The sequence below is a fragment of the Salmo salar genome, chromosome ssa12 (genome assembly GCF_905237065.1).
Source record: "Salmo salar chromosome ssa12, Ssal_v3.1, whole genome shotgun sequence".
In the NCBI taxonomy this organism is placed as follows: domain Eukaryota; kingdom Metazoa; phylum Chordata; class Actinopteri; order Salmoniformes; family Salmonidae; genus Salmo; species Salmo salar.
The window spans coordinates 38,039,488-38,066,664 of NC_059453.1; the positions used below are offsets into that span (position 1 = coordinate 38,039,488).

General features: G+C 42.0%; 1 protein-coding gene across 5 annotated transcripts; it reads left to right on the forward strand.

The window, feature by feature from the left end:
* The first annotated feature begins 1,184 nt into the window (after positions 1-1,184).
* rrbp1b (ribosome binding protein 1b) lies at positions 1,185-26,974 on the forward strand. 5 transcript variants are annotated; one of them, XM_014131126.2, is made up of 29 exons: positions 1,185-1,403; positions 4,709-5,392; positions 6,930-7,081; positions 9,155-9,277; positions 9,807-9,959; positions 10,308-10,426; positions 10,595-10,748; positions 13,987-14,125; positions 14,403-14,581; positions 16,864-16,901; positions 16,999-17,109; positions 17,506-17,583; positions 18,032-18,101; positions 18,283-18,411; positions 18,592-18,632; positions 18,853-18,940; positions 19,032-19,124; positions 19,424-19,516; positions 19,859-19,957; positions 20,224-20,313; positions 20,803-20,895; positions 21,007-21,078; positions 21,253-21,345; positions 21,611-21,718; positions 22,287-22,352; positions 23,233-23,316; positions 23,898-23,978; positions 25,591-25,734; positions 26,467-26,974. In XM_014131126.2, the coding sequence occupies exons 2-29, from the start codon at positions 4,744-4,746 to the stop codon at positions 26,503-26,505; spliced, it is 3,378 nt and encodes a 1,125-aa protein (XP_013986601.1). In that variant the 5' UTR covers positions 1,185-1,403; positions 4,709-4,743; the 3' UTR covers positions 26,506-26,974. The 5 variants fall into 5 exon arrangements, with proteins under 5 accessions (XP_013986601.1, XP_013986602.1, XP_013986599.1 ...); XM_014131124.2 differs by lacking the exon at positions 1,185-1,403 and adding an exon at positions 1,710-1,969; XM_014131125.2 differs by lacking the exon at positions 1,185-1,403 and adding an exon at positions 1,713-1,969 and having other exon boundaries at positions 21,635-21,718.
* Positions 26,975-27,177: the final 203 nt, after the last annotated feature.

A 27,177-nucleotide genomic window follows, 5' to 3' on the forward strand; every position in this document is an offset into this window, starting at 1 on the left:
CTATGCTCGCTTCGAGGCAAATACCACTGAAACATGCGTGACAGCACCAGCTGTTCTGGAATACTGTGTGATCACACTCATCGCAGCCGATGTGTGTAAGACATGATATCATTGATGTGACGTGCAAATGAGCGGTAGAAAACAGATCATGCAATTGTCACCATTCCAAAATGTTTTGTGCGGGCGCCCCGTGCAAGATGCCGCCCTGGGCTGCTGCCCATGTCGCCTGTACCTAAATCCGCCACTGCTTATGCTACTTATGGTGCAATGGGACAACATTGGTAAAGTAAATGCTAACTGCAAGTCTGTTGACATCCAGGAATTTATGTCACAGACATCTTAGAGATATCTTACCACTCCAAAAAGTAGTTGTGTTGTGTTTGATTAGTAGGCCTACAGTCATCTCTCTCGCCTGACTTAGGTAGAATTAGACATTGAGTATGGCTTGCTTGATTAGCTGACTCTGAATCTGTGGATATAGTATTTTGTCTGTAGATAGTCTATTCAAGTAAAGTGTTGCCATGTTTTTTTTCTTAATACAACTCTACTTTCTTCCCAGCAAGAAAGGTCCAATGCCAGTACTCCTTGTTGTGTTTGGAAACCGATGATAATGATTAACTGGTGCCAAGAGTTTCCCGGTTCTACCTGGCCTGCTTGCCTAACTGTGTTTACCTTACAATTGGGAGCAAACACATGTCAAGGATGTGTGCTGTGCTTTGAAGGTGTGTGTCTGCAGTTGGGTGTAGGTGAGGTGTGTGTGTGTGTTGCAATGTGTATATTGTTACAGGTGTTTTTGCATGTGGGCTATGTGGATATGCATAGTACTTGGGTATTCAGGTTCACTTAAATAGGAGGGAACAGAGTGAAGTGTGTGTGTGTGTGGGAGAGAGAGAGATAAATAGATACTGATGGAACAGTCCAACAGAAATAGATACGGAGACCTAGATTTGAGACTACAAATCCCAAAAGTCGGGCTTTATTGAACAGTCACGCCTCCTTTGTCTCGTGCAGCCTAAAACAGTCTTCGCTACTTACCACAGCCACAAAGTCATAAACCCCGCCTATTTCTACCATTTATCTTTTTAAAATCTGAGATTAAACCTAACCCTAACCTCAACCCTAAACTTATGCCTAACTCTAACCTTAAATTAAGACCAAAAAATATATTTTTGTTTTCATGATTTTTTTTGGTGATATATTGACTTTGTGGCTGTGGTAACTAGTTGAAACCCTAAAAATGACGTGGATAGTTTAAATGCCTTTGACTGATCTCCCTCTACCCAATGAAATCGCTCTTTGAAATTAGTTTTTTCGGCAACGGGATGGCTTTTCGCCAGCTCAGAGAAAGTGCCACGACTCCACACTCAGCGGCTATTCAGAAAGAGTGAACATTGGTGGTCGGGGTAAGAGATTCTTTATATAAAAAATGTATGAATCATTTAAAAAGAATAGGAAATGGTCTTAACTGAGCGTAGTGTAAGGAACAGTTGTATCGTAACCCAGCCTCGTACGAATAGACAAATGCGTGTCGGAAAATGAATTGATAATTTTTCACATCGAGAAAAAAAAAATATGTTCTTGAAACTTTGACATCGGAACTATTGTTACTTTTCATGATACAATGTTGCTTGATCTTTTCGGGTTGAAAGAATAGACAGTATTGATTAATGTTTGGGGAAGCCTACTTTTTACTCATTTTTGGTGCCCTATTCTAATGAACTGCATCTGTAGACCCAGACTAATGTATATGTTTTATATTAAATAGTCTGACCAAGTGACGTCTCAAATATCATACGTTTAGCATTGAGATGCATTTTAATGGCTGTATTGACGGTATCGGGATAGCCTTATCTCCTCGCTCATATTCTTGAGTTAAAGGGCTCAACATCAAACGCATTGAGATGCTGCGGTCAATGAGTGATCAATCAACGGGCTCTAATGATGGTTGTAGGCCGTCTCTGGAGGACACGTAAGTAAGGACACTGGAGTTAAGTTTTCTTAGCTAGAGGCAACTAAAACAAATTGTCCATTTACATTTATTTCGTGTGGAGGGGATGCTAGATGTTTTAAAACTTAAAACACTACATAAGAGAATAAGGACCAGTATATAACGTAGGCCTGCCTGTGGTGAAACGTTTTAACACTGCATAAACCTATTCTCAATAATATTCTCTACAACGCTTTTTAAATTATTAATTGTTTAACTGTAATGGGTAGCATATTTGAGGTACTGTATGTTGTATGATGCCAATAAACTTTGAAACTGGCAAGTGGTCAAGTAGACTATAGGTAGAAACGTTAGGGCAACTGTACTCTTCTTGTTACATAACAAGAGAGGTACATCACAAGGGGTTAATTGTTTGTAGAGACACGTAGCCCCTTGTACACTCTGGAGAATTCCGCATTATCTACAGTTAGGGTAAATGTCTGTAGTGTATTTTGATACGTTGGGCATTTTTACATTAGAATAATTAGCTACAGATTGTTACACCAGATAATGTGATTTATCCAATGGTTTTTGGTATCCATTACTGGGAGTGACAGGTTAGGTACTGTTTGTTGTAGTACCGATATTTTTCTACCATTGATTGAGACAGGTGGGTCCACCCCAAAGTGTCATGATGAGACTTACCTGTCTTGGTCTAAGAGAAGATTTGAAATGGACAAGATGGCGGCGTACATATTGTTGGATGACTTCATGGAGCAACATTTTTGTTTTAATAGCGAAGCACTTTCTAAATTCAAACCCACCATCTGCAACTGGACACGGACATTTTAGAAGATGCATGTTTGGCTGAATCGAGAATGAAAATAGTATTGTCAAATTCTCCGTGCAACTCCCAGTAATGGATACCAAAAATATTTGGTTAAATCACATTATCTGGTGTAACAATCTGTAGCTAGACAGTGCACACCCACGTGTTTAGGTTTTGTTTCATAGCATTATTAGAATGACTAGTTGTTGCCTATTACAAAACCGATCGATTGATCAGTGACCCTATTTATCTATAGGCTAATGTTGATGTAAATCAATTGTTTGCTCCTTTAGGAGTTTATTTCAGTTTGATCGAATGCCTCCGAATCATCTTGTCAAGTAATTTTCAATTCAACACTAAAGCATTTTATCCCAAAGTATCAGTTTTAGAATGGATACACAAATGCTTGTATTCCATTAGATTGCTACTATTGCTTTCTGATTTGATTATGAGTATTTGACTATTGAAGAGGGAGAAAGCATTAAAGTCTTCACTCCTTTAGAGTCAGCATTTTTTTCTTCACCTGAGGCCTTGTTTATGTCCTAAATGGCACACTATTCGTTATGTAGTGCACTACTGTTGAACAGAGGGCCCTGGTCAACAGTAGAGCACTACATAAGGAATAGGGTACCATTTGGTACACAGACCTTATCGACTGTATAGAGTCAGCATTGCCTCTCAGGCCTATGAGTAGCTGAAAGCCCACTCTTGAAGGACTCCTTCTCCGGAATGGTTCCTGGTCAAGTAACTCACAGGGAATTTGTGCAGTGCAACTGCATACAGGTGTATCCTCTGTAAACTGGAGACAAAGTGCATTTTTTTTTTACATGAACGTAGTTGGGAAGGGGGGCGGGGTGGGTATATGTGTCTTTTGAGGATGTTGCTTAACATGAGTTCTCTTGTGGATGAAAAGTTGCATGCTGAACTCTCTGTCCTCTGTGAGAACAGCTTTTTGTCCAGGGGAGAAATTAAGGGCTGTGAAGCTTTTCTCAGACATCTGTTTTTCTTTAACCCTACTAGAAGTTCAGGAGCTGGTCGTATAGCTATGGAGAGATTGTTTTTACCCAGAAAAATTTGGTCTACCTTTACCAATGTAGTGACCGGAGTGTGTGAGACGCATAAACCCTATCCCTATTTTTGCCCATCCTCAACATTATTCCCTCAATGTTAACCTTTCCTCGAAGACTCCTACCAAAACTGAGCCAGTAAAAGAAGAAAGCCTAACCCTAAACTATAAGAATCTGGTTACTGTTATAAAATCCCAATAAATTCATCAATGGAAAGGTAGGTGACTGTTAGATTAGGTTGATAATCAATTACTTAATTTTGAAAAGTATGCAAAGGGTTACAGATTCAGTAAAATGTATATTTATTGTGATGAGTGCCTTTCGTGTGTCTGTCATCTCCTGCACCGCATGGGACGAATAGCCTACTGGTATGAACCTCTCAACTTCTGCGAGACACTCATGCGTGCCATCTCTACTCCTGCTTGTGATTTTCCTATTTGACTAATCATTGTAATATATTACATCAGTGAGCCAGCCAACACATTTTTCGAAATAAATGAAGGCTTTAAACATTACTACACATGAGCGAGCACATTTTTGGACGTTTTGCTACCAGCATCAACTTATTTTTGCTTGTGTAACTCTTGTAAATATTCTGAAACCACAAATATTTTAATTTATATCGCCATAGATCAGCATTCTTGATAAACCAGAAAAAAGGAGTTACATTTTAGCGGTTACCGAAGTTAGCTGGCTAACTCATTGATCCTTCTCTGTGAAATGTCACTCTGGTAGTTGATAAATATATTGAGGGGGGGAAACTAAATCGTGAACTGGCCGTTATTGAACCAATTTACTAAACATTATGTTGTGACTTTCTTGATGATTATGGCTCGCATCCTTTGACACCTAGCTAATCGCGACCTCTACTTTGTTTTGTGCTAGGCTTTGCGGAGGGACAAGATAAAGAAGGAAAAGGCATGGACGTTTACGACCCCCAAACCCTCGGCTTCATGGTCTTTGGTGGATTCATGGTAGTCTCCGCCATCGGCATTGCTCTGGTCTCCACGCTCTCCATGAAGGAGACATCGTACGAGGAGGCCCTGGCCAAGCACCGCCATGAGCTGGGCAAGTCTGCCCAGACCCAGCTCTCTATGAAGAATAAGAAGAAGAAGGCGTTGGAGAACAAGAGCAAAGCCAAGAAGAAGGAAGAGCGGCCCAACGGCAATCTCCCAGAACCGGTCGCAGAGTCCGCTAGCGAGCCCGAACCCGAGCCTCTCGCTGCCCCCGAGCCTGAACCTGAACCAGAGCCCATTGCTACACCGGATCCTGTCATGGTCGCTTGTGCTGCCCCAGTGGCCGTGGAGGCCGCTGCCCCCTCCCCGAAGAAGAAGAAGAAGGTGGCTAAAGTGGCGCCGGCCCCTGCCAAGCCTACCGTCGTCCCGGAGACCATCGCCAAGGAAGTGCCCATCATGGTCGTGCCACCTGTGGCGATTGAGGTTGCCCCGGTGACTGCCGCACCCACTCCAGTGTCCAGTGACACTCCCACCGCACCCGTTGCCAAGGCAGAGGAGCTCAAGGCTGAGGCACCTGCTAAGAAGAAAAAATCCAAAGCAAAGGCTGAGTCAGGTTGGTAGTAAATAATTGGCTTTGATCACATTTTTACTTGATTTTATTTATATGATAACTCTTAATATAAAACTATTGCAATTCATGTACTCTATAAATGAGGATTGGGGTCAATTCGAATGACATTTTAAATGTTTTGGTATTTTAGTCATTTAGCAAATGCTCTTAACCCTAATTGATCTTGTAAGTTGCTTTGGATAAGTGCTTTACTTCAGGGCACATTGACAGATTTTTCACCTAGTTGGCTCGGATTTGAACCAGCGACCTTTCGGTTACTGGCCCAACACTCTTTACCACTAGGATACTTGCCAAATTCAGTTAAGTCAATTCAGAAAGTTAATTTAATATTTAGGAATGAAAAAACTTAACATGAATAGATTCTCCTTTTTATGTTAATCAAGAAGTCATTGAAAATAAATGTTTTTTTTTTCAATTATTGAATTAGAAATTCAGATTTTTCTATTAGAAATTTACCCCAGCCCTGCTAACAACCACTGCATTCCTAGAGGAAGTTGTTAGCTCAGTGTCTCTCTAGTGAAGCATTGGTATTATGATGAAAGGCCAATTGAAAGCAATGGGTTCTGGTTGTGGATTAGACCCTATGTCATCTAAGCTGAACAAAAAATATAAACGCAACATGTAAAGTGTTGTTCCCATGTTTCATGAGGAGAAATAAAAGATCCCAGAAATGTTCCATAAGCACAAAGCTTATTTCACTCAAATTTCGTGCACAAATTTGTTTACATCACTGACAGTGAAGATTTTATCCTTATTGTTACACAGGTGCACCTTGTGCTGTGGACAGTAAAAGGCCACTCTAAAATATGCAGTTTTGTCACACGACACAATGCCACAGATGTCTCAAGTTTTGAGGGAGTGTGCAATTGGCATACTGACTGCAGGAATGTCCACTAGAGCTGTTGCCAGGGAATTGAATCTTCATTTCTCTACCATAAGCCGCCTCCAACACCGTTTTAGAGAATTTGGCAGTACGTACATCCACAGACCACCTGTAACCACGCCAACCCAGGACATCCACATCCGACTTCTTCACCTGCGGAATCGTCAGAGGGGTGCACCCATGGGGTAGCTTGCCCAGTCATGTGAAATACATAGGTTAGGGCCTAATACATTTATTTAAATTGACTGATTTCCTTATATGAACTGTAACTCAGCAAAATCTTCTAAATTGTTACATGTTGCGTTCTAATATTTTTGTTCGGTATAGAATTGAAGATCACATGGCCCTTCATTCTCCCAAGACCTCCCCCTCTAACCATCCCAACTTATTTTTTGTTTACTACTAGTCTACAGTAACTCATACAAGTAAGAAACAATCAAGTAATTCATCAAAGTTACAAACTGGTCATTCATCAAGTAATAAAGTAAACCATCCAAGTTATAGGAAAGTATGTTTATTATTCAATTTATAAACTATTAAGTCATCCAAATGATAGGCAAGTAGTTCAGCCTGTAACCCCTGACATAGGGAACTACCTGGCACACGTATCATCCAACTCACTCTCTCTCCTTGTAGTGGTTGCTGCCGTCGACTCTGCTGATGCTCCCCTCCTCCTGCCATACAAGACTCTACTGTCTACTGTGAGCAGCATGACATTCAGCGAGGGAGAGGCCCAAAGGCTCATTGAAGTGCTCAGTGACAAGGCTGGCCTCAACTCCTGGCAACTGGTACAGTATTCCCCTCCAGAATGACACTGACTGACACACGCAAGCATTAAACAGTGGCCCGTGGCCAAGCCACCTCCGCATTCCCTTTAGTAGAAATGCAGGCATACAGTGCATTCGGAAAGTATTCAGACCCATTGACTATTTCAAATTTTATTTTACAGTCTTATTCTAAAATGTATTAAATACATTTTTTTCCTCATCACATAATACCCCATAATGACAAAGTGAAAATAGCTTTTTAGAAATGTTTGCAAAAAAAAAAACATACCTTTATGTACATAAGTATTCAGACTATGAGACTTGAAATTGAGCTCAGGTGCACCCTGTTTCCATTGAACATCCTTGAGATGTTTCTACAACTTGGAATCCAACTGTGGTAATTTCAATTGATTGGACATGATTTGGAAAGGCACACACCTGTCTATATAAGACCGCACAGTTGACAGTACAAGTCAGAGCAAAAACCAAGCAAAAAAATGTCTGCTGGATTGTGTTGAGGCTGAGATATGAGGAAGGGTACCAAAACATTTCTGCAGCATTGAAGGTCCCAAAGAACACAGTGGCCTCCATTTCTAAAATGGAAGAAGTTTGGAACCACCAAGACTCTTCCTAGAGTTGGCCGCCCGGCCAAACTGAGCAATTGCGGGAGAAGGGTCTTGGTCAAGTAGGTGACCAAGAACCCGATGATCACTCTAACAGAGCTCTAGAGTTCCTCTGTGGAGATTGAAGTAACTTCCAGAAGGACAATTATCTCTGCAGCACTCCACCAATCAGGCCTTTATGGTGAAGTGGCCAGACGGAAGCCACTCCTCAGTAAAAGGCACATGACCACCCGCTTGGAGTTTGCCAAAAGGCACCTAAAGGACTCAGAAACCAAGATTCAACTCTTTGGCCTAAGTGTCATGTCTGGAGGAAACCTGGCACCATCCCTACTGTGAAACATGTTGGTGGCAGCATCATGCTGTGGGTATGTTTTTCAGCGGCAGGGACTGGGAGACTAGTCAGGATTGAAGGAAAGATGAACGGAGCAAAGTACAGAGATCCTTGATGAAAACCTGCTCCAGAGCGCTCAGGACCTCTGACTGGGGTGAAGGTTCACCTTCCAACAGGACAACAACCCTAAGCACACAGCCAAGACAATGCAGGAGTGGCTTCGGGGCAAGTCTCTAAATGTCTTTGAGTGGCCCAGATTTGAACCCGATTGAACATCTCTGGAGAGACCTGAAAATTGCTGTGCAGCGTCGCTCCCCATCCAACCTGACAGAGCTTGAGAGGAATGGGAGAAACTCCCCAAATACAGTTGTGCCAAGCTTGTAGCTTCATACCCAAGAAGACTCAAGGCTGTAATCGCTGCCAAAGTTGCTTCAACAAAGTACTGAGTAAAGGGTGTGAATACTTGTGATGTTTCAGGGTTTTTTTTCATCTAAAAACTTGATTTTCCTTTGTCATTATGGGGTATTGTGTATAGATTGATGAGGGGGGGACAATTTAATCATTTTTAGACTAAGGCTAATGTAACAATGCGGAAAAAGTCAAGGAGTCTGAATACTTTCCGAATGCACTGTATACATGCATAAATAGAAAGGAGCAGGCGTTTTCTGAGACAAGATTGAGAAACCTTGGCTACGATTAAAATGACTCCGACATGATTGTACATGGAATATCTTTTGTCTGAGTTAAACAGTCATCACACACACTTCTAAACACCAGAAGCCTGAATTAATTAAGCTTAGCAACATTTCAAGTAAGAACACTGTAGCTTCCCCCCCCCCACCCTAGCCTTTCTCACTTTAACACATTATTTTAATATTCTAAAGTTTCATTTTCCTAGTAGTTTTGGAAGCACCTTTGTTCCGATATTTCCCAACTGAGAGGTTAAATTGACTGTCTCCCAAATGGCACCCTATTCCCGATTATAGTGCACTACTTTTGACCAGAGCCTTATGGACCCTGGTCAAAAGTAGTGCACTATATAGCAAATAGGTTGCTATTTGGGGTGTAGTCCTTCTCTGGCTTGTCTTAACATCAACTGTAGCCGATTCAATGGTGATCAACCTGTGTCGTATTGGTTAGGCCTCTCAGAAGGGGGATCCCACAGCTGCCCTGAAGAAACAGCTAGAGGAGAAGGAGAAGCAGTTGTCTACTGAGCAGGAGGGCGTCACTGCCGCCAAGAATCGACTGAGGGAGCTCACCAAGGTAAAAGATCACAGGTCCAATAATATCTTTATTTTTCTTGAAGTGTACACAAATATAAAAGCATTGGATGGGCTACTGGGTACTTTCCACCTTTTTTTCTTATACCAGTCGTGCCATTTCAAATCAGTGAAGGGCACACTTTGGGAGGAAGGAGAGATAATTGGTTAAACAAACATCCTACTGACTTCCAGGCACAGGGTACAATATAATACACCTTATTTGACTAATGAAACCGCATGATGATAAGTTGATGAATTTAATTAACTGTGTTAGTACTGGGCTAGGTAGCATCTTAAACAGGTCTTGGCCTCAGTGCAGTAGGCCAGGATTTGGTAGCTGGTGCTTACAGTAACTATCTCCCTGTGGTATTTATGCCACTGGCTCACACTGTGCCTGTTGGAACACTCAGGAAGAGTAACAGATTAACAAACCCCAAAAAAGGGGCAGAACAAAAATGTGCACCCCAGGACACCGACATTAACCAAGTGTTTTTCGCTGATGTCACTAACGATCCCCAATGTCCACACAGGAGCTGAGTGCAGAGAAGTCGAAGACGGCGAAGGTCGAGACCCGTCTGAGCTCAGAGCTGAGTGCTCACACTCAGGAGATAACTGCCCTCCAGGCTCGCATGCAGGCCTCCTACCAGGACCACGTGGCTGAGACCCAGCAGCTCAACCTCAAGGTCAGTTCGCGACCCCATAAACATCAGGGTCGTGTTCAGGTGAAGTGATTAAAAATGTACTGAACAGTCCTGACAGAAATGCAATGAATAGAGCTTACTTGAGTCCTGACTCCACATCAGAGGCATGTCTGTTCTACACAGTGTTTCCATCTGAACGTTCCACAATGTTCCTGTGCTTGACTGAATATGGAGCTTCTGCTACCACCATTTCCTTTTTGTGTGATATTGACAGCAGCCTCTGAATTTGACAGTAATAACATATTGTGACCCCTAGGTAAACATTTGAGAAACTATTAACTGTCTGCAAAAAAATGTATGTAAATGTTTTTTTCCAACACCTCCATACAGATAGTGAGCCTGCAGGAGCAGCTGGACAATGGCCCAGTCGCTCAGCTGGCCCGCTTGCAGCAGGAGAACTCCATCCTCAGAGACGCCCTCAATCAGGCCACCAGCCAGGCCGAGAGCAGGTAGATGGGGGAAATTGACAATACAACTCCTATTCTCTATTCTATGGAGAAATCTGAGTCTTGTTCAGTGGGCACCCAATGTAAACAAATTGAGTGAAATAGGGTGGAACTACCTGGACTTTTCCCAATAAGTCATCAAGTCTCTCACTGTTCTCTTTCCACCTCCAGGCAGAACGCGGAGCTGGCCAAGCTGAGGCAAGACTGTGTTCGTCTGAACCGGGACCTGGGCGAGAGGACAGAAGCCCTGCAGGCTGACGATGAGCACAGGAAGTGCCTGGAGGCCAAAGTGGCAGCTTCAGTGGAGCAACTTGCCCAGTTCAAGGTGAGCGGAGTAGGGTGAAGTTGCCCCCCCCCCAATCTCCACTGCACCCAAGAGACCTATAACCTTTCATTTGATCCAACCACAATGGAGGACAACAGTTGAGCAAGAGGTGTGGCCTTGCATTCCTCCTGTTTTATCTTGTTTTGTTGGAAGGGGAAAAAAGTATGCATTGTATGATTTAAAAGTTGGGAGTGCAAAACAAGTTGAGAATGTAACAACTCGGCATCATGATTTGGGCCCAAAATGAAAACCTTGGCTTTAGTCAATTCAGTTCACATGCATCTGTGCACTTCTGGTCCAGTGGTGGACAACATGAGGACATGGGTGTCAATTAATTTGGGACTAAGGTCAGTCAGTTTTTTTTAATCTAGAACAGATGTGGACAACTGAGGCGTGTTCAAGTAGGGAGAAAATGTGAGTTAAATGTGTTGCATAATTACAGATATTTTTGTTTTCCATTCTCTGTTTTGCTACAGTGTGCCTTACTAACTTTATTCATACATCTTTTAGAATGGAGACAAAATATTTTTCACTTATTGTGTTTCTATACTCCTTTGCAAAATTATAGCTTTGATTCCAGTCTGTTTGTGCTTTTGTCAACTCCTGTCGATGTAATGTCAAACAACTGAGTTGACTGAGCATGCACAGACTGACATCCAGGCTACCAACTAATCTACAACTACTACAAACTACTTAACCCCCTAGAGTCGATTTCCGCAGTAACACTTGTCATAATATGCCATAACAGCTGGCATAACTTGTCATAATATGGTAATAACACTATCATTACCCATGTTTTTACACCTGTTGAGACATATATTGTGTTATTTTAGGGTTATGACACCTAATTAAGTGTCAACGTTTCTGCCAAGAAGTTTCATTTCATTTGAAAGTTTGTTAAATCCTTTTTTGTTGTAATGAATTCTTTAGTCACACTTTTTTTCTTCATATTTTAAACAACTTGTAGAAAATAAAGTATGACACTGTCATGAAATATTGTGACCGTCCTGTGCCACTATACTTGGATGAAGAAAATACACTGACAAGAAGCATTATGACTGTCAGAATCCTATAAGCCAGATAGGCCTATTACATACATGCCCTTATGTCAATCATCAGTCAAAAAGAGGGTGTCTTGTCCTACATCAATATGTGAGCAATTACAATGTTAATTTAGTATGGTACATTTATTTTAAATTTGTATATATAACAAACGTACTGTTGACACATGTATGGTGTAATGGAATGTTTTGCCTTGTGTGGTAGGTTTTGTGGGTTGTGACACTCTTATGTAGGTGTCATAACCAGCCATAAAATAACGCAATATACTGTATGTCACATCAGGTCTATATGTGTTACGACCGTATAACAGTTTATGGCAAGTTATGTCAGCTGTTATGACATATTATACAACGGATGGGTCTAATGCTGATTGGTTAAAACCGTATTCCTGTCTATTCCACACATTACCACCGGCTAAATCTGATGTTAAAACGCTTATTTACTCTGTTCCATCTGACTGCACAATCCACTGTCTCATCAACCCAACCAGGCAATTTATAAACTTGATCTCCACTATAAAAAGCATCTAGACATTATCTCACTATAAAAAGCATCTAGACATTATCTCACATTTCTTTTAGGCTAGAACTTTAACTAGGTGCGTCGTTGGAGCATGATAGGATGGAAAGAAAGGTTCAGCTTTCTCCGTTTCTTACCTTAACATTTTTACATTTACATTTTAGTCATTTAGCAGACGCTCTTATCCAGAGCGACTTACAAATTGGTGCATTCACCTTAAAATATCCAGTGGAACAACCACTTTACAATAGTGCATCTAAATCTTTTAAGGGGGGGGTTAGAAGGATTAACATTAGAAATTATTCCACAATGCTGACGATGGATTAACTCCTATAGATGTATTATCACCTATGTCTGCAAATATTGAGGCAGCTTATTCTAATGCTTACCCTATAATAATACACAGCTCATTGCGCACGTTACGCGTCATGAAATATGTTGAGGCAGAAAGACGGTAGCCTAAAATTGGCAAAACGGAAGCCGATTTGAATGAACATGAAATTGATGTGAATATGATTGACCAGTTTTAGATACACCCGTCTAGTACAGAGTCGGGCCCCCTTTGCCTCCAGAAAGATCTGAGTTCTTTGGGGCATGGATTCTACATTCCGAAACGTTCCACAGGCATGTTGGTCCATGCTGACGCGATGGCATCGCGTAATTGCTGCAGTTTGGACGGCGGTACACCACCACCCCCAGCCTGTACCGTTGACACCAGGCAGGTTTATGGCCCGCCTGTTAGGTTGCAAGATTATTGCAATTCGAGCTCTCATCAACAGGAGTTATTTTCGCCCACGGGACGTTTTGTTTGTCGCACCATTCTCGGGAAACCCTAGACACTGCCGTGTGTCAAAAGCCCAGGAGGGTGGACATTTCTGAGATCCTGGATCCGGCGTGCCTGGCACCGACGATCATACCACGTTCAAAATCGATTAGGTCACTCGTTTTACCCAGTCTAACGTTCAATCGAACCGTAACTGAATGCCTTGATGCCTGTCTGCCTGCTTTATATAGCAAGCCACGGCCATGTCACTCCCTGACTGGTGTGGTGTACCAGTCTGTATTTATATTTTAGTGCATTCATCTCGGTTTGAATATGAAGCATCTCTTTATCCTTTGCAGCGTTGTATTTGTAGTCCACTTCGTTCTGAAGTTATCGGTGGTCTCCGAGAAACCGATAAACGCCTTGATTCTATGTTTAGCGAAAATACTTTATTTTCTAAAGGCTCACTTAGCTGTTCTACACGTGGTCTAAGGCAGTCGGTTATTAACAAGCATTTAAGTGCTACTTTAACAATGGTTTTGGGACCAATGTTCTTACGATTTAACTTAGCCTTGAGATGCTTTTTGGAAACTGGGCCCAGGTCATACAGTGGGGTATTCCAGAAAGCAGGTATATTAGCCAGCTAACTTTGCTAAGCAAGCACAATTAACTTTTGATTTCCTGGTTGATTAAGAAATCTAAATATGTATATTGGTTGTTGCTGTCAAGTATTTTTAAGTCTATATTTCCCAATGATTAAGGTATTTCAAGGCATTTTTGGCAAAGTCATTGATACAGCTTTCTGGAACAGCCCCAGATATCTTATATAAGGAATATGCATGCATAATAGATGCATTGCACCTGGTAATAAGCTGTTGCCATGCTCATCCACAGGCGTGCCAGGCGGAGAGCGAGCAGGCCTGGCAGCAGAGGCTGGAGGAGGTGAGCCAGAAGCTCCAGAAGTCCCAGGACACCATCAACACCATGCAGGCCCAACTAGACCAGGCTCAACAGGAGGCCAAAGCCTTTGCCGGTCAGTGGACCCCACCTCTCACTGGTTACATATAACGTGCTAGTCTCGCTAACCCAGTCACTCTAACCTCTATTTTAACCCTAACATCACAGGAAAAGCCTTGCACTAAGTGGGACAGCTATGTTCCTGATACCTTATTATTTAGATTTGCTTTTAGATTCATACTCTCTACTCATTGGCAAATTTCTCTTTTTTTTAATCATTTTTTTTGTATGGATTTATAAAAATGTCTGACTAGGCTCTGGCTTTGAATTGAATAAAACTTTGATCTCCACAGAGCTCCAGGAGCGCATGGCCACCACGGAGGCCAAGCTGAAGGAGCACTTTGCCGAGCTGGAGGACCTGAAGGCCCAACAGGCAGTAGTGTCTGCCCCACTGGAGTCTCCCATAGAACCTCCCCCCAAGGAGCAGGAGACTGTGACGGACGGTGTTACCGAGACCCCCACTGCCACCAATGTAATCTCCAAGGGCCTGTTTTTTTTCTCCCTCAGCTGCAAATAATTTAGGCAGTAGACCCAATTCCAAATCAACCCCTAAGCAGTCTTGTAGATCGGAAATGATTTGGATAGGTGTAAGCAAGATGGCCGACATTCCACCTGTCAGAGTACAGGTGGAGCTGTACCCATATTGCTTACAATTCCGATACTTTCAGATCTACCTGTTTTGTCAATGCTCGGGGGCCTCATTTATCAAAGGTGCATGCACACAAAAAAGACTCAACCTTGTGTGCGCCAGTTTTCCCGCGAAGGTTGGTATTTATCTATTCTTGAAATTTGGACGAAAGTGTGCGCATGTCCACGCAAATCTCAGATCATGAGTATTCACAACTTCTGGTGGTTGATCAACTGTATTGCAAGCAAATTTTGTTGTTTTGGAGGAAATGGAGGTGTTTAATGCACAGGAATTATAATAATGGTTGGCTAATTAAACACATTTTAAATGTAGGCCTAATGATTACACAGAGTAATTTGCCGTTAAGAAGATCGCTGGAAAGATTTTTCAAATATTCTATGTTGAACTATTGTCATTCTCAATGGATGTAAAAACAGACTTTGTTTACTTGCTGTTTGAGGTGAAGAAAAAAATAATCAGAAATCAGAAACATTTGCGCACAGGCTACTTCTATGTGTAATCAGGTGCGTGGATTTTTCCCGCTTTCTATTTTATTTCTCCAAAAAAACACATTCTGTGACGTGCTCAGTTTTTTGGCGGCATGAAGCTTTCATTAGACCAATGAAATTGCCAAACGGGTTAAGGTCAAACAACTTTTTTGTTTACTGTTTAGATTAAATCGAGCGCTCTCAAACTTCCCATCATTCTGATTACGGTAGTCATTTTGTCACCCTCATCATGGCAAAGACACGGAGAAATGCATATGATGCAGCTTTCAAGTTGAAGGCAATTGATCTGGCTGTTGGAAAAGGAAATAGAGCTGCTGCACGGGAGCTTGGTCTTAATGAGTCGATGATAAGACGTTGGAAACGGCAGCGTTAGGAATTGACTCAGTGCAAAAAGACAACTAAAGCTTACTGCTAATTATAATTTTTTTGTTACAAGCCGTATTTCGTTAAAGCCCGTGTAAAGTTAATTTGTTTCAATGTACGGGTAGGCACCTGCGGCTTATAGACATGTGCGGCTTATGTTCAAAATAATATTTTGCAGCCTCCACTCAGCAGCCTCCACTGTCTAAACTATACCAACGCTAATTTCGAACATATAACAGATTATATAAATGAAGTAAAGTATGATGTGGGAGAATGGGTGAGTTGATGAGCGAGGGGAAGTGTACGATGTACCAATTGTATATGAAGAACAGGACGGGCCATTCTATTGCGTTGATCTAATCTCAAAATGCTATGTACCCAATATCAGTCCACCGACTCCAAGCACTCTTATCAGTCTACTCTGGTCTACTTGGAGTACACAGTAAATGCATGCTTAATTTACAATGGCAAGAAGACCAAGAATGGCTGCACATGCTGCGTTAGCATTGCTACAAAATCTGAAAACGATTTATGGTGTGGAAGAAATTAATCATGACGTGTCTTATTATTCTGAGCTTCAGCCTGAACCTACACCTCAGACGCCTAAGCGTAAAAAATCCAGACTGGTGCGCACTGAGCAGGTGTGCGCGCCACCACCAGATAAAACGGTGAGACAGGAGAGCGTAAGGGACCACACCCATTTGGATAGAAGAAGCCGGCGACAGTGCTACGGGCCGATTATCAGCACAACATGTAAACACTGAGGGCATATCCCTTACATCGCAAGCAAAATACATATTCATTATAATGCCATTATTGCTTGCTGATTTTCGACTTTATCAAGCTATGATGTTTTCATAATTGAAGCAAGTTTCGACGAACGTGCGTCTAGCTGTTTGGGTTATTTCATTTTTTTTGTCATAAAAAGCTGTTACCGCGTTCCAACATGCTTTCCATTTCATAGTTGTAACAAAGGCACTCCACAAATAAAATTGAATGACTTAATTTTTTTTACACACACCGCCTACCTACAGTAACATAAAATAATGAAAATGCTATTTTGTTTTAAAAATGTGTTGCAATGTTACATAAGGCCTTTAACTTTTTGTTGTTGCGTATACTGTATATGAAATATTACATTGTTAGAATGACCGCTCATTAGCTTGAAGGGGGGTTCCTCGTGGCCCAGAGGTTCTAGTGTTAAACCACACGTCATGCTCAGAGGTTTAGTCTATCCATCTTGTTTCTAAACAGGGTAACAACTCCGCTGAGGTTGAAGAGCTAAAGAACAGGTACGTTGAGTCATATTTCTGTTAGATACCATGTATCGAATCTCCGTATCCAACTTTCTCTACCGAATGGGGATATTTATTTCTCTCCCTCTTTCAGTCTGATAACCAAAGAAGGTCAGGTGGCCGTTTTAGAAGAGGAGCTCCAACAGCTGAAGGTTGAACTGGAGCTGGTGAAATCTTCCCAGACTGAGGATCCACAGGTCAACGGGTATGTTCACTTTTACTGGGACACCATGTGGCCTGGGGTTGGTTAAGCCAAGTGGTTAGCGCCGCAGTCCTCATCGCATGTCTACAACTGTGTCCTTGTGGGTTCCAATTCCGCTCCCTACTGCTATTATTACACATCTTGTCTCATCTCACTTAGCTGTCTGTCTATAACTATACTACAGTCTCTGTTCTATTACATATATAAATACAAAAGTTGGAATTCCCACTCTTCGGGAAATAAAGTTTATTGGTGCTTTATCGACTTATGTAGACCAACAAATGGGAAGGATCCCTGCCCTGCCCAAAACCAAAAACAATCAAATATGGTCAAGAATCTGAAGTCATAATCATTCCATAAAATGTTTAAAAACAAAGTTTTGTTTTTCTGGCACATCAGTGTGAAGGAAGAGGAGGCGCAATCATCTGTTGAAGAACAGCTCGACAACACGGCAGCGATCGAACTCTTACAGAACAGGTATGGGAGGAATCTGCTATTTCTATTCGGTTCTAATTCTGTTAGGAACTATTCACTTTACTTAGCCGGTAAGCACAAATCTCCAATGACAAGCCTATTATTCAATTATTGGCCCTCTAGGGACGAAGTACTGCCTGTGTTTGTTAATTGGTTAGTTTATCATTGACTAGACAGTGAGTTCACTCACCTGGTGTCCCAAGTCTGAAGAATAAAATCAGGGCAGTGTTCAATAGAACACAATGTTGTGTAATGTTCAGATAGTAACACTATGTACACACAAAGGATAAGGAATCACATCAGCTCTATTCATGACAATTTTATCTGCAACAACATTTGCTTAGTTCTGGCCCTCTCGGACAATAATTGATTAGCCCTGTCTACTATGTAGTGCTTTAAATAAGTCTGTCTTACTGTATCACAACCTAATAACTCAGTTTTCCCATGTCAGCCTTAAGGAAAAGGAGAGCATCGTGACGTCCCTCGAAGAGCAACTGCAGACATTGAGAGCCAAGATGGAGGTGAAGATCACCGATGCTATAAATTAGCAAACCTGTTGGCAACTTAGAGTTCAAATTCAACATTGCTCTCTTACAATCCTATATTTGTGTATGTACTATATGTTCCATTCCACAGCAGAAGTTCCCTCATGGGACAAATGTATTATAAAGTTATTTGAATTGTATTGAATCTGTTGTGCAGGTGGAGAGCCCAGCAGACACAGAGCAGCTTCAGAGCAGTCTGAAGGAAAGGGAGAGCCAGGTGGCCTCGTTAGAGGAAGAGCTCAAACAGCTGAGAGAGGAGATGGAGCAAGGGAAGAGTGCAAACGCTGTAAGTCTTCTATTCTCTCCTGTGTATGCGTGCTTGGTGTTAAGCCTTACTGTTACTTTGTAAGGCCTAGATTTAGTCTTACTGTGTAAAATGTAAGTTTTATACATGTGCTTTTGTCAGATGAAAAACTTAACCTTTGGCAACTTGAACTATGCATATTCTTTCAATTCCCTAACACAGGAGTCCGGAAGTGAGACGGAAGCCGAACAGCCATTTGAATGGTATGTGTCCATTCCTAAGTCTTTAATTAAGCACTTGAGGTGTATTATTTGACCCCATAGTGCATGCATTGTCTAATTGAATGAGCAGGGTTGGGGTCTATTCCAGTCTGTTGAATTGGATATGGTATTTCCCCATAGGAATGAATTTCAATTCCAGAACTGGTACTGGAATTGATATGGACTTTTCCCACTTCCCTGCTAATGAGTGTTATATTTTCAGCCTTGAGAAAGATTCCCAGATGCTATCTCTGGAAGAGGAGCTACAAAGGCTAAAGGAGGAAATGGAACAAGTTAGGAACAAAAGCAATGTAAGTTTGAGGGTTTTGCCTTGCTCAAAGAGAGGTATGCTTGTTGCCCCTTGACTGTGTTAGCTTAGCTGAATTCTGCTCTACCCTATAGGATCTCCGCGAAAAGAACTGGGCGGCAATGGAAGCCTTGACCGCTGCTGAGAAGTTGAATGAGGAAAGACTGGCTGTGGCGAAGGGTGCGCAGGTCAGTGGCATGCAACACCCAGAGTCTTATATATGCGCTCTGCTTCGTGCTACCTCCTGATCAATATTGGCCAATAGGAGGTCAGGGGTCTTCCGAATTTCCAAAAAGGCTATCTGAATGGCTAAAATTGGAACTAGAATTCAAGTTTTCATGAATGAAATGCTCAAAGACAGCAACATGTCTGGCACTAAGGTTGATTGAACTCTAGCTAAATACTCTGGCTACACTCCCATTGACAAACACTGTTGTGAATACGGTTTGTGTTGATGGCTTTCATGATACTTTGCATCTATTTGTAGCGCGTCGCAGAGGAAGCACTGAGCTCGTTCCAGACAGAAGCTCAAAAGGCTCTTCAGATGATCTGCCCTGACGTCTCTTTAGGAGCTGAGCAGGTAAGTTAGTTGGGTTTGCAATCGCCGACACAGACTTGGAATTGGAAAGTGTATTGTTTTTCAAATGATTATTCTCCGCCACAAAGCTTGTTAAGTGTGGATACCCTTTGCTAGTCTGAATTGGAGCTCATTCCTTATTTATATACCCAAACGTTACCAACAGGGTGGTCAGTAATATATTATGTTAACAGGAATGGATTTGGAAAATAAAATCACTCTGGAAACTTGTAAATGGAATTCCCCTTAAACATGATTATACCAGCAGCCATTTTCTTTCCAGCTCTGTAGTTAAAATGCCTCAATCACTAATTGTAACCATAAGATGCATGTTATTCTTTACAGAATAACTGGTTGGAGTTACTCATCCAGAAAGCACAGGCTACTGAAATTCCACAGAGCCAAGAAGTTCAGCAAGAGAATTTGCAACCCACAGACTCTGAGGTGAGGACCCTGTGTTTTACCCCGGTATAGTGTATACATTGCATTTTGAAGCGACCAACATTATTGTAAAGTTGGACAGCTTCAAAATACCAGTAGAGGTTCCTCTACACCTGTTGCTATAACAAGACATTTAGTTGCCTACTGCTGACCATTACTTACATGTTTGTCTCTGAAAACAGACAACAAAAGTGCATCTTAGCTTTTCCTGCCCTGGTGTTTCAGATGAGCCCCAGACAGCCATGACTGTGTGCTTGTTTTCTCTTTAGGAGCTTTTGTCAAAACTTGGAGAAGCCGAGGAGTCTCAGAAAACACTACAGGCGGAGTGTGAGCAGTACAGAACTGTCTTGGCTGAAACGGTAAGTCAATCTATGGTCCTGCATGTGAACATGGTCCTCCCTGTGGCTCAGTTGGTAGAGCATGGTGTTTGCAACGCCAGGGTTGGGGGTTCGTTTCCCACGGGGGGCCAGTACGAAAAAAAAGAATGAAATGAAATGTATGCATTCACTACTGTAAGTCGCTCTGGTTAAGAGTGTCTGCTAAATGACTAAAATGAACACTTGACTTTCCATCCAACTTCAGTCTGTATGAGGGGGACACAGCTTGACTTTGGTGTCTGTGATAAAACCCTGGTGTGTCCCCTAAATGGCACCCTATATCCTACTATGTGCACTTTATATGGAATAGAATGTGTAATACAGAAGATGGAGTGACATGAATAATGTGTAAGCTTTATTAAAGTAAACAGGCAAGAATCACTAGCCCCACTAACATACTTGTACTCCTGCTTTGCACCTAGAAGTAGGTATTATGATAACTGCATTCCCACATTATCACACTTCCTTTAGGAGGGCATGCTGAAAGACCTTCAGAAGAGTGTGGAGGAAGAGGAGCACGTGTGGAAGCTCAAAATCGTAGAGGCTGAGGAGCAAGGGCAAGCAGTGAGTTATTTTTCTTAAATTCTCTCTCTCTGGTCTTACTGAATAGCAGCAGACATGATGGTTTCCTATAAGATGACTTGATATGAAGTTAAAAGCTATTTTGTCTTGCAGGCTTTGGATCAGGTGAAGGTGTTGCAGCAAGCTGCAGAGGATATGAAGATGAACAATGAAAGCACAGACCAGGTAGAGCTTTAGTACCGGTATTGGGATGGGGATGGGTGTATACAGAGCTCAATCTAAACCTTAATATTTGTTGGATTTACTTCCAGTCACAGACTCAAGTAAACCAATAAGACCTTTTTTGATTGGTTTTAGTTTGATATTAAAAAGTGATTTATTATCCTGTGTTTTGTGCAGCTGAAAGAGCAGGTGATGCTTCTGGAGGCCCAGTTGGAGAAACAGCTGGAGTCCATCAGCTTTAGCCAAACTTACGCCGAGGAGGTCGCCCAGGTAGGCCAAACACGCCATTACACCTGGGTCATGATGTTTTCACTCTGTCATTGTCACGTTGTCGTCTGTGCCTAAAGGACACAACCTACGTTAAGCTTTTATTTTCATTGATTTTTATTTTGGATTAGGATCTCTTTTAGCCCACCAGGGGCTAGTCTTCCAAGTGTGGCAATACAGTTGTCTAAACACAGATTTTACATCGTTAACATCCACCTATATGTATTATTTGCTACTTGGGTTGTCCACTGATTGCTTGTAGCTACAGTCTACATCTTGTATGCCTTTGCAGCTGAAGGCCTTGTTAACGAAGACCCAGAGCCAGCTGGAGACTGCCCAATTGGAAGCACAGAAGCAGGCCAAGGAACTTTCTGTGGTAGGTTTGACGCGCCAGTCGCCATTTTAGTGCCATAAAATGATGCAATTTCCACTCCAGCAGTTTCCCTCAACCACAGCTCTAGGATCAGATTACACTAACCTTTGCCATTTATGCTTATGAAAATATCTGATCTTGTATTAGTGGTCACTTCTACCAACTGTATTACGCCCTTAGAGGCAATGATCTTTGGCCTCTGTGAACAGCAGTCTGAGTTCAGAAGGGCGCAACGTTCTGATAGGATGATCTGTAGAGTTAATGACCGCTCAATTTGTGTTATTTCTATCTGCAATGTTCAGTATGTTAAGTGAAAGCACCCTACTGAGGGAGACCCAGGGCTTTGGGTGCGTCCCAATAATATTTCCTTCCTCCTGAAGGGTGCATTTGTTCACTACATCCTACAAATCTAAAAGCATTGGCTAGTGGGAGTTTCCACCATATTTCTTATACCAGTCATTTCTTTTCAAATCAGGGAAGTGAACAAGTGCACACTTTGGGAGGAAGGAGAGATAATTGGAGAATTGCGACATTGCCTTTGTGTTGAGCGGCAGATTGCTTCCTGTTGCAGGTCAGACAGCAGCTGAGCGAGACGACGGAGCACGTGCAGAGCCAGGAGGCCTCCGAGTCAACACAGGTCAGGGTGCCTGACAGACGGGGTGCACCCTGCACAAGCTAGCTGAGAACTATCAGACTCAGAATGTATTCATTGAACTGACTACAAGCCGCAATCCTGAATGGAAACGATAAGCACCGTGTAATTTTCAGATTTGTGGTGCTCATCTTCATTTTCGGCTGTAATATCCCTTTAAGCACTCGGCTAGGGCACCCTACCAATGTAGTGTTCACTTGCAAACCGTTCACTCGCATATTAGAGACCAACCCGTATTTAAATAATAATGTGCGGCATGATGGCACACTAATTATGCCCGTATACAATAAATCATATTTATATTATGACACATATTTGACTTCATTCAAATCAGAGGCAGCAGAATCACACCACACCTATTCAGTCTGATAGTTCTCAAAGGCAGAAGCTTTTGCTATACACTAACCACACTGTATGTGCTTTCTAAAACAAACGTTTTACAGCAACGAAAATGCCTATTTTAACTCTAGTTGTTGTCCTCCTTGCATGAAACTGTATGCGTGTGTGTTTGTTTACTGAGTTGACATTGGCGTTGTGCTATGCTCTGAGGTGCTGCACCAGTGGCTGTTGTAATACTTGTGGGAGGGGGAAACAGCCAAACGCTAGCACCCTTCAAATGTATTTTTCAAAATGCCAGAGCTCAGTAGTGAGTGAGGTTGTCTTTGTTGATGCTTGTTTCACCTGAACCAGAGACTGCCCCTCAGGAGTCTACTTGTTCTAACCTAACCGTTTGGGTGAGCCTCTGCACACTGTGGTGTAGGGCTGGCCTATACGCCACCACGTTGTGTCCTACGGTACCCCCCCCCCAAATGTGATCTATCTGGGGGGTGTGATTTGGCTGACCTGTTTGTGTGTATTATCTCAGGTCCAAACCCAGCTGGAGCAGGTTACAAACAAGTTGCAAACGGAGGAAGAGATGAGACAGCAGCTGGCCGTTGACTTTGACCAGGTAAGTCATAATAAAGACATTCTGCTGAAACTAAGTTCGAATCGCAATATAGCGAGCATACAGCTGACATGGTAAGAATGAGGTTAGAGGTGCCGGAGATTGGTGTAGAAGTATAAACTCCCAACCCCATATAGCCCTGTCTCGGCCACCCTTTTGTCTATGCCCCTATTGTCTCCATCTCTACATTTTCAGCTGTGCTGTCCTAAATAAAAAAATAAACATGTAAGGTTAGAATTCCTATGTCCTTAAAAAAAAAAAAAAACATTAGATAAGTGTTAATTGATTCAATCTATTACTTAATGCATTCCCACAGTATTTCTGCTGCATCTTTCATCGTTAGTTGGGCACCAGTGATCACATCTGGATGAGCACAGTAATCGTACAGCTTTTTTAATTCAGTCAGCTCTCTCAATACAGTACAACTTTATTGTCCAATGTGAATTGGACATTCTTATGTTATTCCCAACATCCTTTGGCTGTCAGTCTTTATGTTTGCGATGTATTGCCAAAGGCATTTTTATTTCTATCTAAGACCGTTTATTTAATCTTTGCTCTCAAATCTTTTTGCTCTCTCCTTGCAGGCTCAGAAGTGCGTGACTGACCTACAGACACAGATGGACCAAATGAAGGCAGCAGGAGACTGCTCCACAGGTGAACTCAAGGTGCTTACCCCCGTCTTTGTTTATTCCTTTACTCTCTACCTCTCTCACCGACATGGACTTCATAGGTCATCCTATTAGATGGCTTAGGAAAGCTGCTTCCGACTCAAATATGCTACCAACAGACTCCGACATGGTTCTGTAATGGCACACCAAACTGGACCTGCTTGTGTGGTGGTGGCAGTGGCGAACCGTGACTATAGGACCTAGGTCTTCAGAGGGACCAAAAATCTTCCAATACGTTATCAAACCCAAAAAATCTAGAAAGTAACAGAAAACATAGCATCACTTAATGCGCCCAACATTATATATTCTGTAATCGGACCGTTCTAGTGAAGGAAGAGCAATACTTTTTGATGACTTTAGGAATTAATCAAACAGGCCTGGCCGTGCTTTGGGCTGCCGTACACACAGCATGGACACATGACAAACAGTATAAAATATTGCACTGTTTACGCAACTTATAGTAGCCAACACCTATCACCAATAGCGACAAATCAAAGGTGACAGGCTCATGGTGCTGAAAGGACAGCGGCTGTAATGCCTGTGCACTGCATGGCGCTGAAGGAGAGAATTTTGGTCAAACATATACAGACGGGCGACAGCAGTCTCACACAGCATCAAATAATGTTTAACGGTTAAGCAGCCCATTCACTCCAGTAGGCCCCATGAAATCATACCAATACAAAAGCACAACCATTTCAGGTCCCAAATGAAATGAATAAACCAGCTATTACTTCCCATTGTTACTAGCGTTAGCGAGGGAAAACTACTGCTTGCAACACTGGTTATTTTCTCTCGTTCTGTTCTTTAAGTTTTTCTGGCAGACGATAACCTATTAGTGTATTGCCGTAACCATTATGAATTCATTACCTCTTGCACTCTCAGTAGTAACATGTCTAGGCCTTCTCTCAATCAAAAAATAAATAAAAAAGGCCCACACATTGCAAGTCAACATGTGATTGGTTCATTCCACTGTCACTCCAAAATTCTGCTCTAATACAGTTGAATGGCAGAGGCCTTATGTCCTGCTTCTAAAGGCCTAAGCAATGGCTGGCTGAGCTAGATTTTTCTATCCAGAGAACCCCAAAAAACCTGATTTGGATAAAAAAATTATATTCAGGATTAAGCCTTCTCTTTAACACAAACTGAAGTGATTAAGTCAGAATATTATTAAAATTACTGTAAGGATGAAAAATAATATACATTTTTATAGATCCCTAGGCCTTCTCTGAAGACCGTGATTGTTCCCCACTGCATGGTGGGAAATTGCTGGCTTTATGCCAAATCCCAAATTCATAGTTGCCATTGTGAGTCCGGCAGCTTTTAGTAAAAAAAAGAAATTGGGGTATTGCCCCACTAATTACCTGGTAATTACTTCTCGGTCACAATTGTTACCAGTTTGGTTCAATGATTAAAAGTAATAACCAGAAAGTACAAATCATTTCCAATTGGTAATTTCACAATAAATACGACAATTACCAATAAAAATGCAACCTTCTGGCTTCTGGTCTACTTATCTAATCTTTAGGCTACCTCCACTCTCCTTTGATATTTAAATAAATATTTTAAGAATTAGAATAACTTTATTTTGTGTGTTGTCTGAATGATCCAGGAGAGGCTGGAGAAAGAGAAGAAGCTAACCAAGGACCTTGGCCAGGCGGCCACTAAGCTCCAGCAGTTGCTTAAGGCCACCCAGGAGCAGCTCGTCAAAGAGCGGGACACCGTCAAAACCTTGCAGGGCCAACTTGTTGGGAAGGTAGGCCAACCACACTGCACCACCTTATTTAGCAGGCCCACCACAGCTCCTAGACCTACACTGTGTGGGTCTTTCATGGAAAACCCCTTTCCCATGTTTGGGTTTCAACTGAATAGGGGGTAGGGGGCTCAACTCTTTTGGTGGTATGTGGCTATATTCAACAGAGTATAATGGGCCTTTGTTAATGCTCTGCAGATCCAAGAAGTATGCACTTTGCTGTAGAGGCCTGATTCCGACTTAGGAAATTACGCCTTTCCTACACACACACACACACACACACACGTATGTGGACACCCCTTAAAATGAGTGGATTCAGCCACACCTGTTGCATAAAATTGGGCACACACCCATGCAATCTCCATAGACAAACATTGTCTTTACTGAAAAGCTCAGTGACTTTCAACGTGGCACCGTCATAGGATGCCACCTTTCCAACAAGTCAGTTTGTCAAATTTCTGCCCTGCTAGAACTGCCCCGGTCAACTGTTATTGTGAAGTGGAACTCCATATTGATGTTCATGTAGTGTACCTTTTTTTTAAGGTGCATAACAGGCTTAGGAGGTGTGGTTAAAAGCTGAATAACATGTCAGAACACTATTTTGGTATACTGTACATCTCTAGTTGTCAGTGGCTTAGACTTGTTAGGGCTGTTACTATTTATCAGATGATCTTTAAATGTTTCTGGACAGTGATTATTTAAAGTCCTTTGTTTTTGGTACTTTCTCTCCACCAGGAGGAGCCCGAGCAATCAAAGGAAGGGACATCCGTCTAAGACCAAATGAACATCCCACAACTTTCCAAAATGCCTTCATTATTTTACTTATTCCTTTTTTCCCCTCTTTTCTCTTTTACTGTAGTTTGTAGTCAAAAATGATCATTTTGTTAAGGGATGGGGAGTTCAGAAGCGTTTCAATATTGTATGCCTTTTTTATTATTATTTTGGAACCAACAATCAATTGAGGGGTCTCTGGCTTTGTCAGGAACTTTTGTTTATTTGTCCTGACATTCCCAGAACACGCAGCGGTTCAGTGTTATTGAAAAGGGGAATTGCCTGTGCGTTAAACGTGCAGCAACTAGTGCAATCACTTTCTTGTTGTCCTTTTGCCTGTCCTTTTTGTATGACATTGGAAAGGGAGGTTATTTCATGGTACGCAGACGCAATACAATGTTATGCCTTATATTTTACGTAGTGGGCTGCTGACAAATGTGAGAATTTGTAACAAATAAACTATAGATCTATTTGGGTGTGTTACTGTTTATTGCACAAATGCGTTATGGAAAAGAGGAATTATTTGAGACACACAATATGCAGTTAGACTGTACTATATGTTAAAGGGAAAGTTCAGGATTTTACATTAGACGTTCCCGTGGGCAGGGGTCCATTCTGGTCTGCGTGTGATTGAGAAATCATTAAATGTTTGCTTTCCAGCTAACATAATGGAGA

Coding starts and splice junctions, on each gene's coding strand:
- rrbp1b (XM_014131124.2), top strand. CDS start 1,939: ATGATGGTTGTAGGCCGTCTCTGGAGGACAC. Junction 17,110..17,505: donor GAGGATCCACAGGTCAACGG/GTATGTTCACTT, acceptor CTGGCACATCAG/TGTGAAGGAAGAGGAGGCGC. Junction 19,125..19,423: donor CTGTGGCGAAGGGTGCGCAG/GTCAGTGGCATG, acceptor ATCTATTTGTAG/CGCGTCGCAGAGGAAGCACT.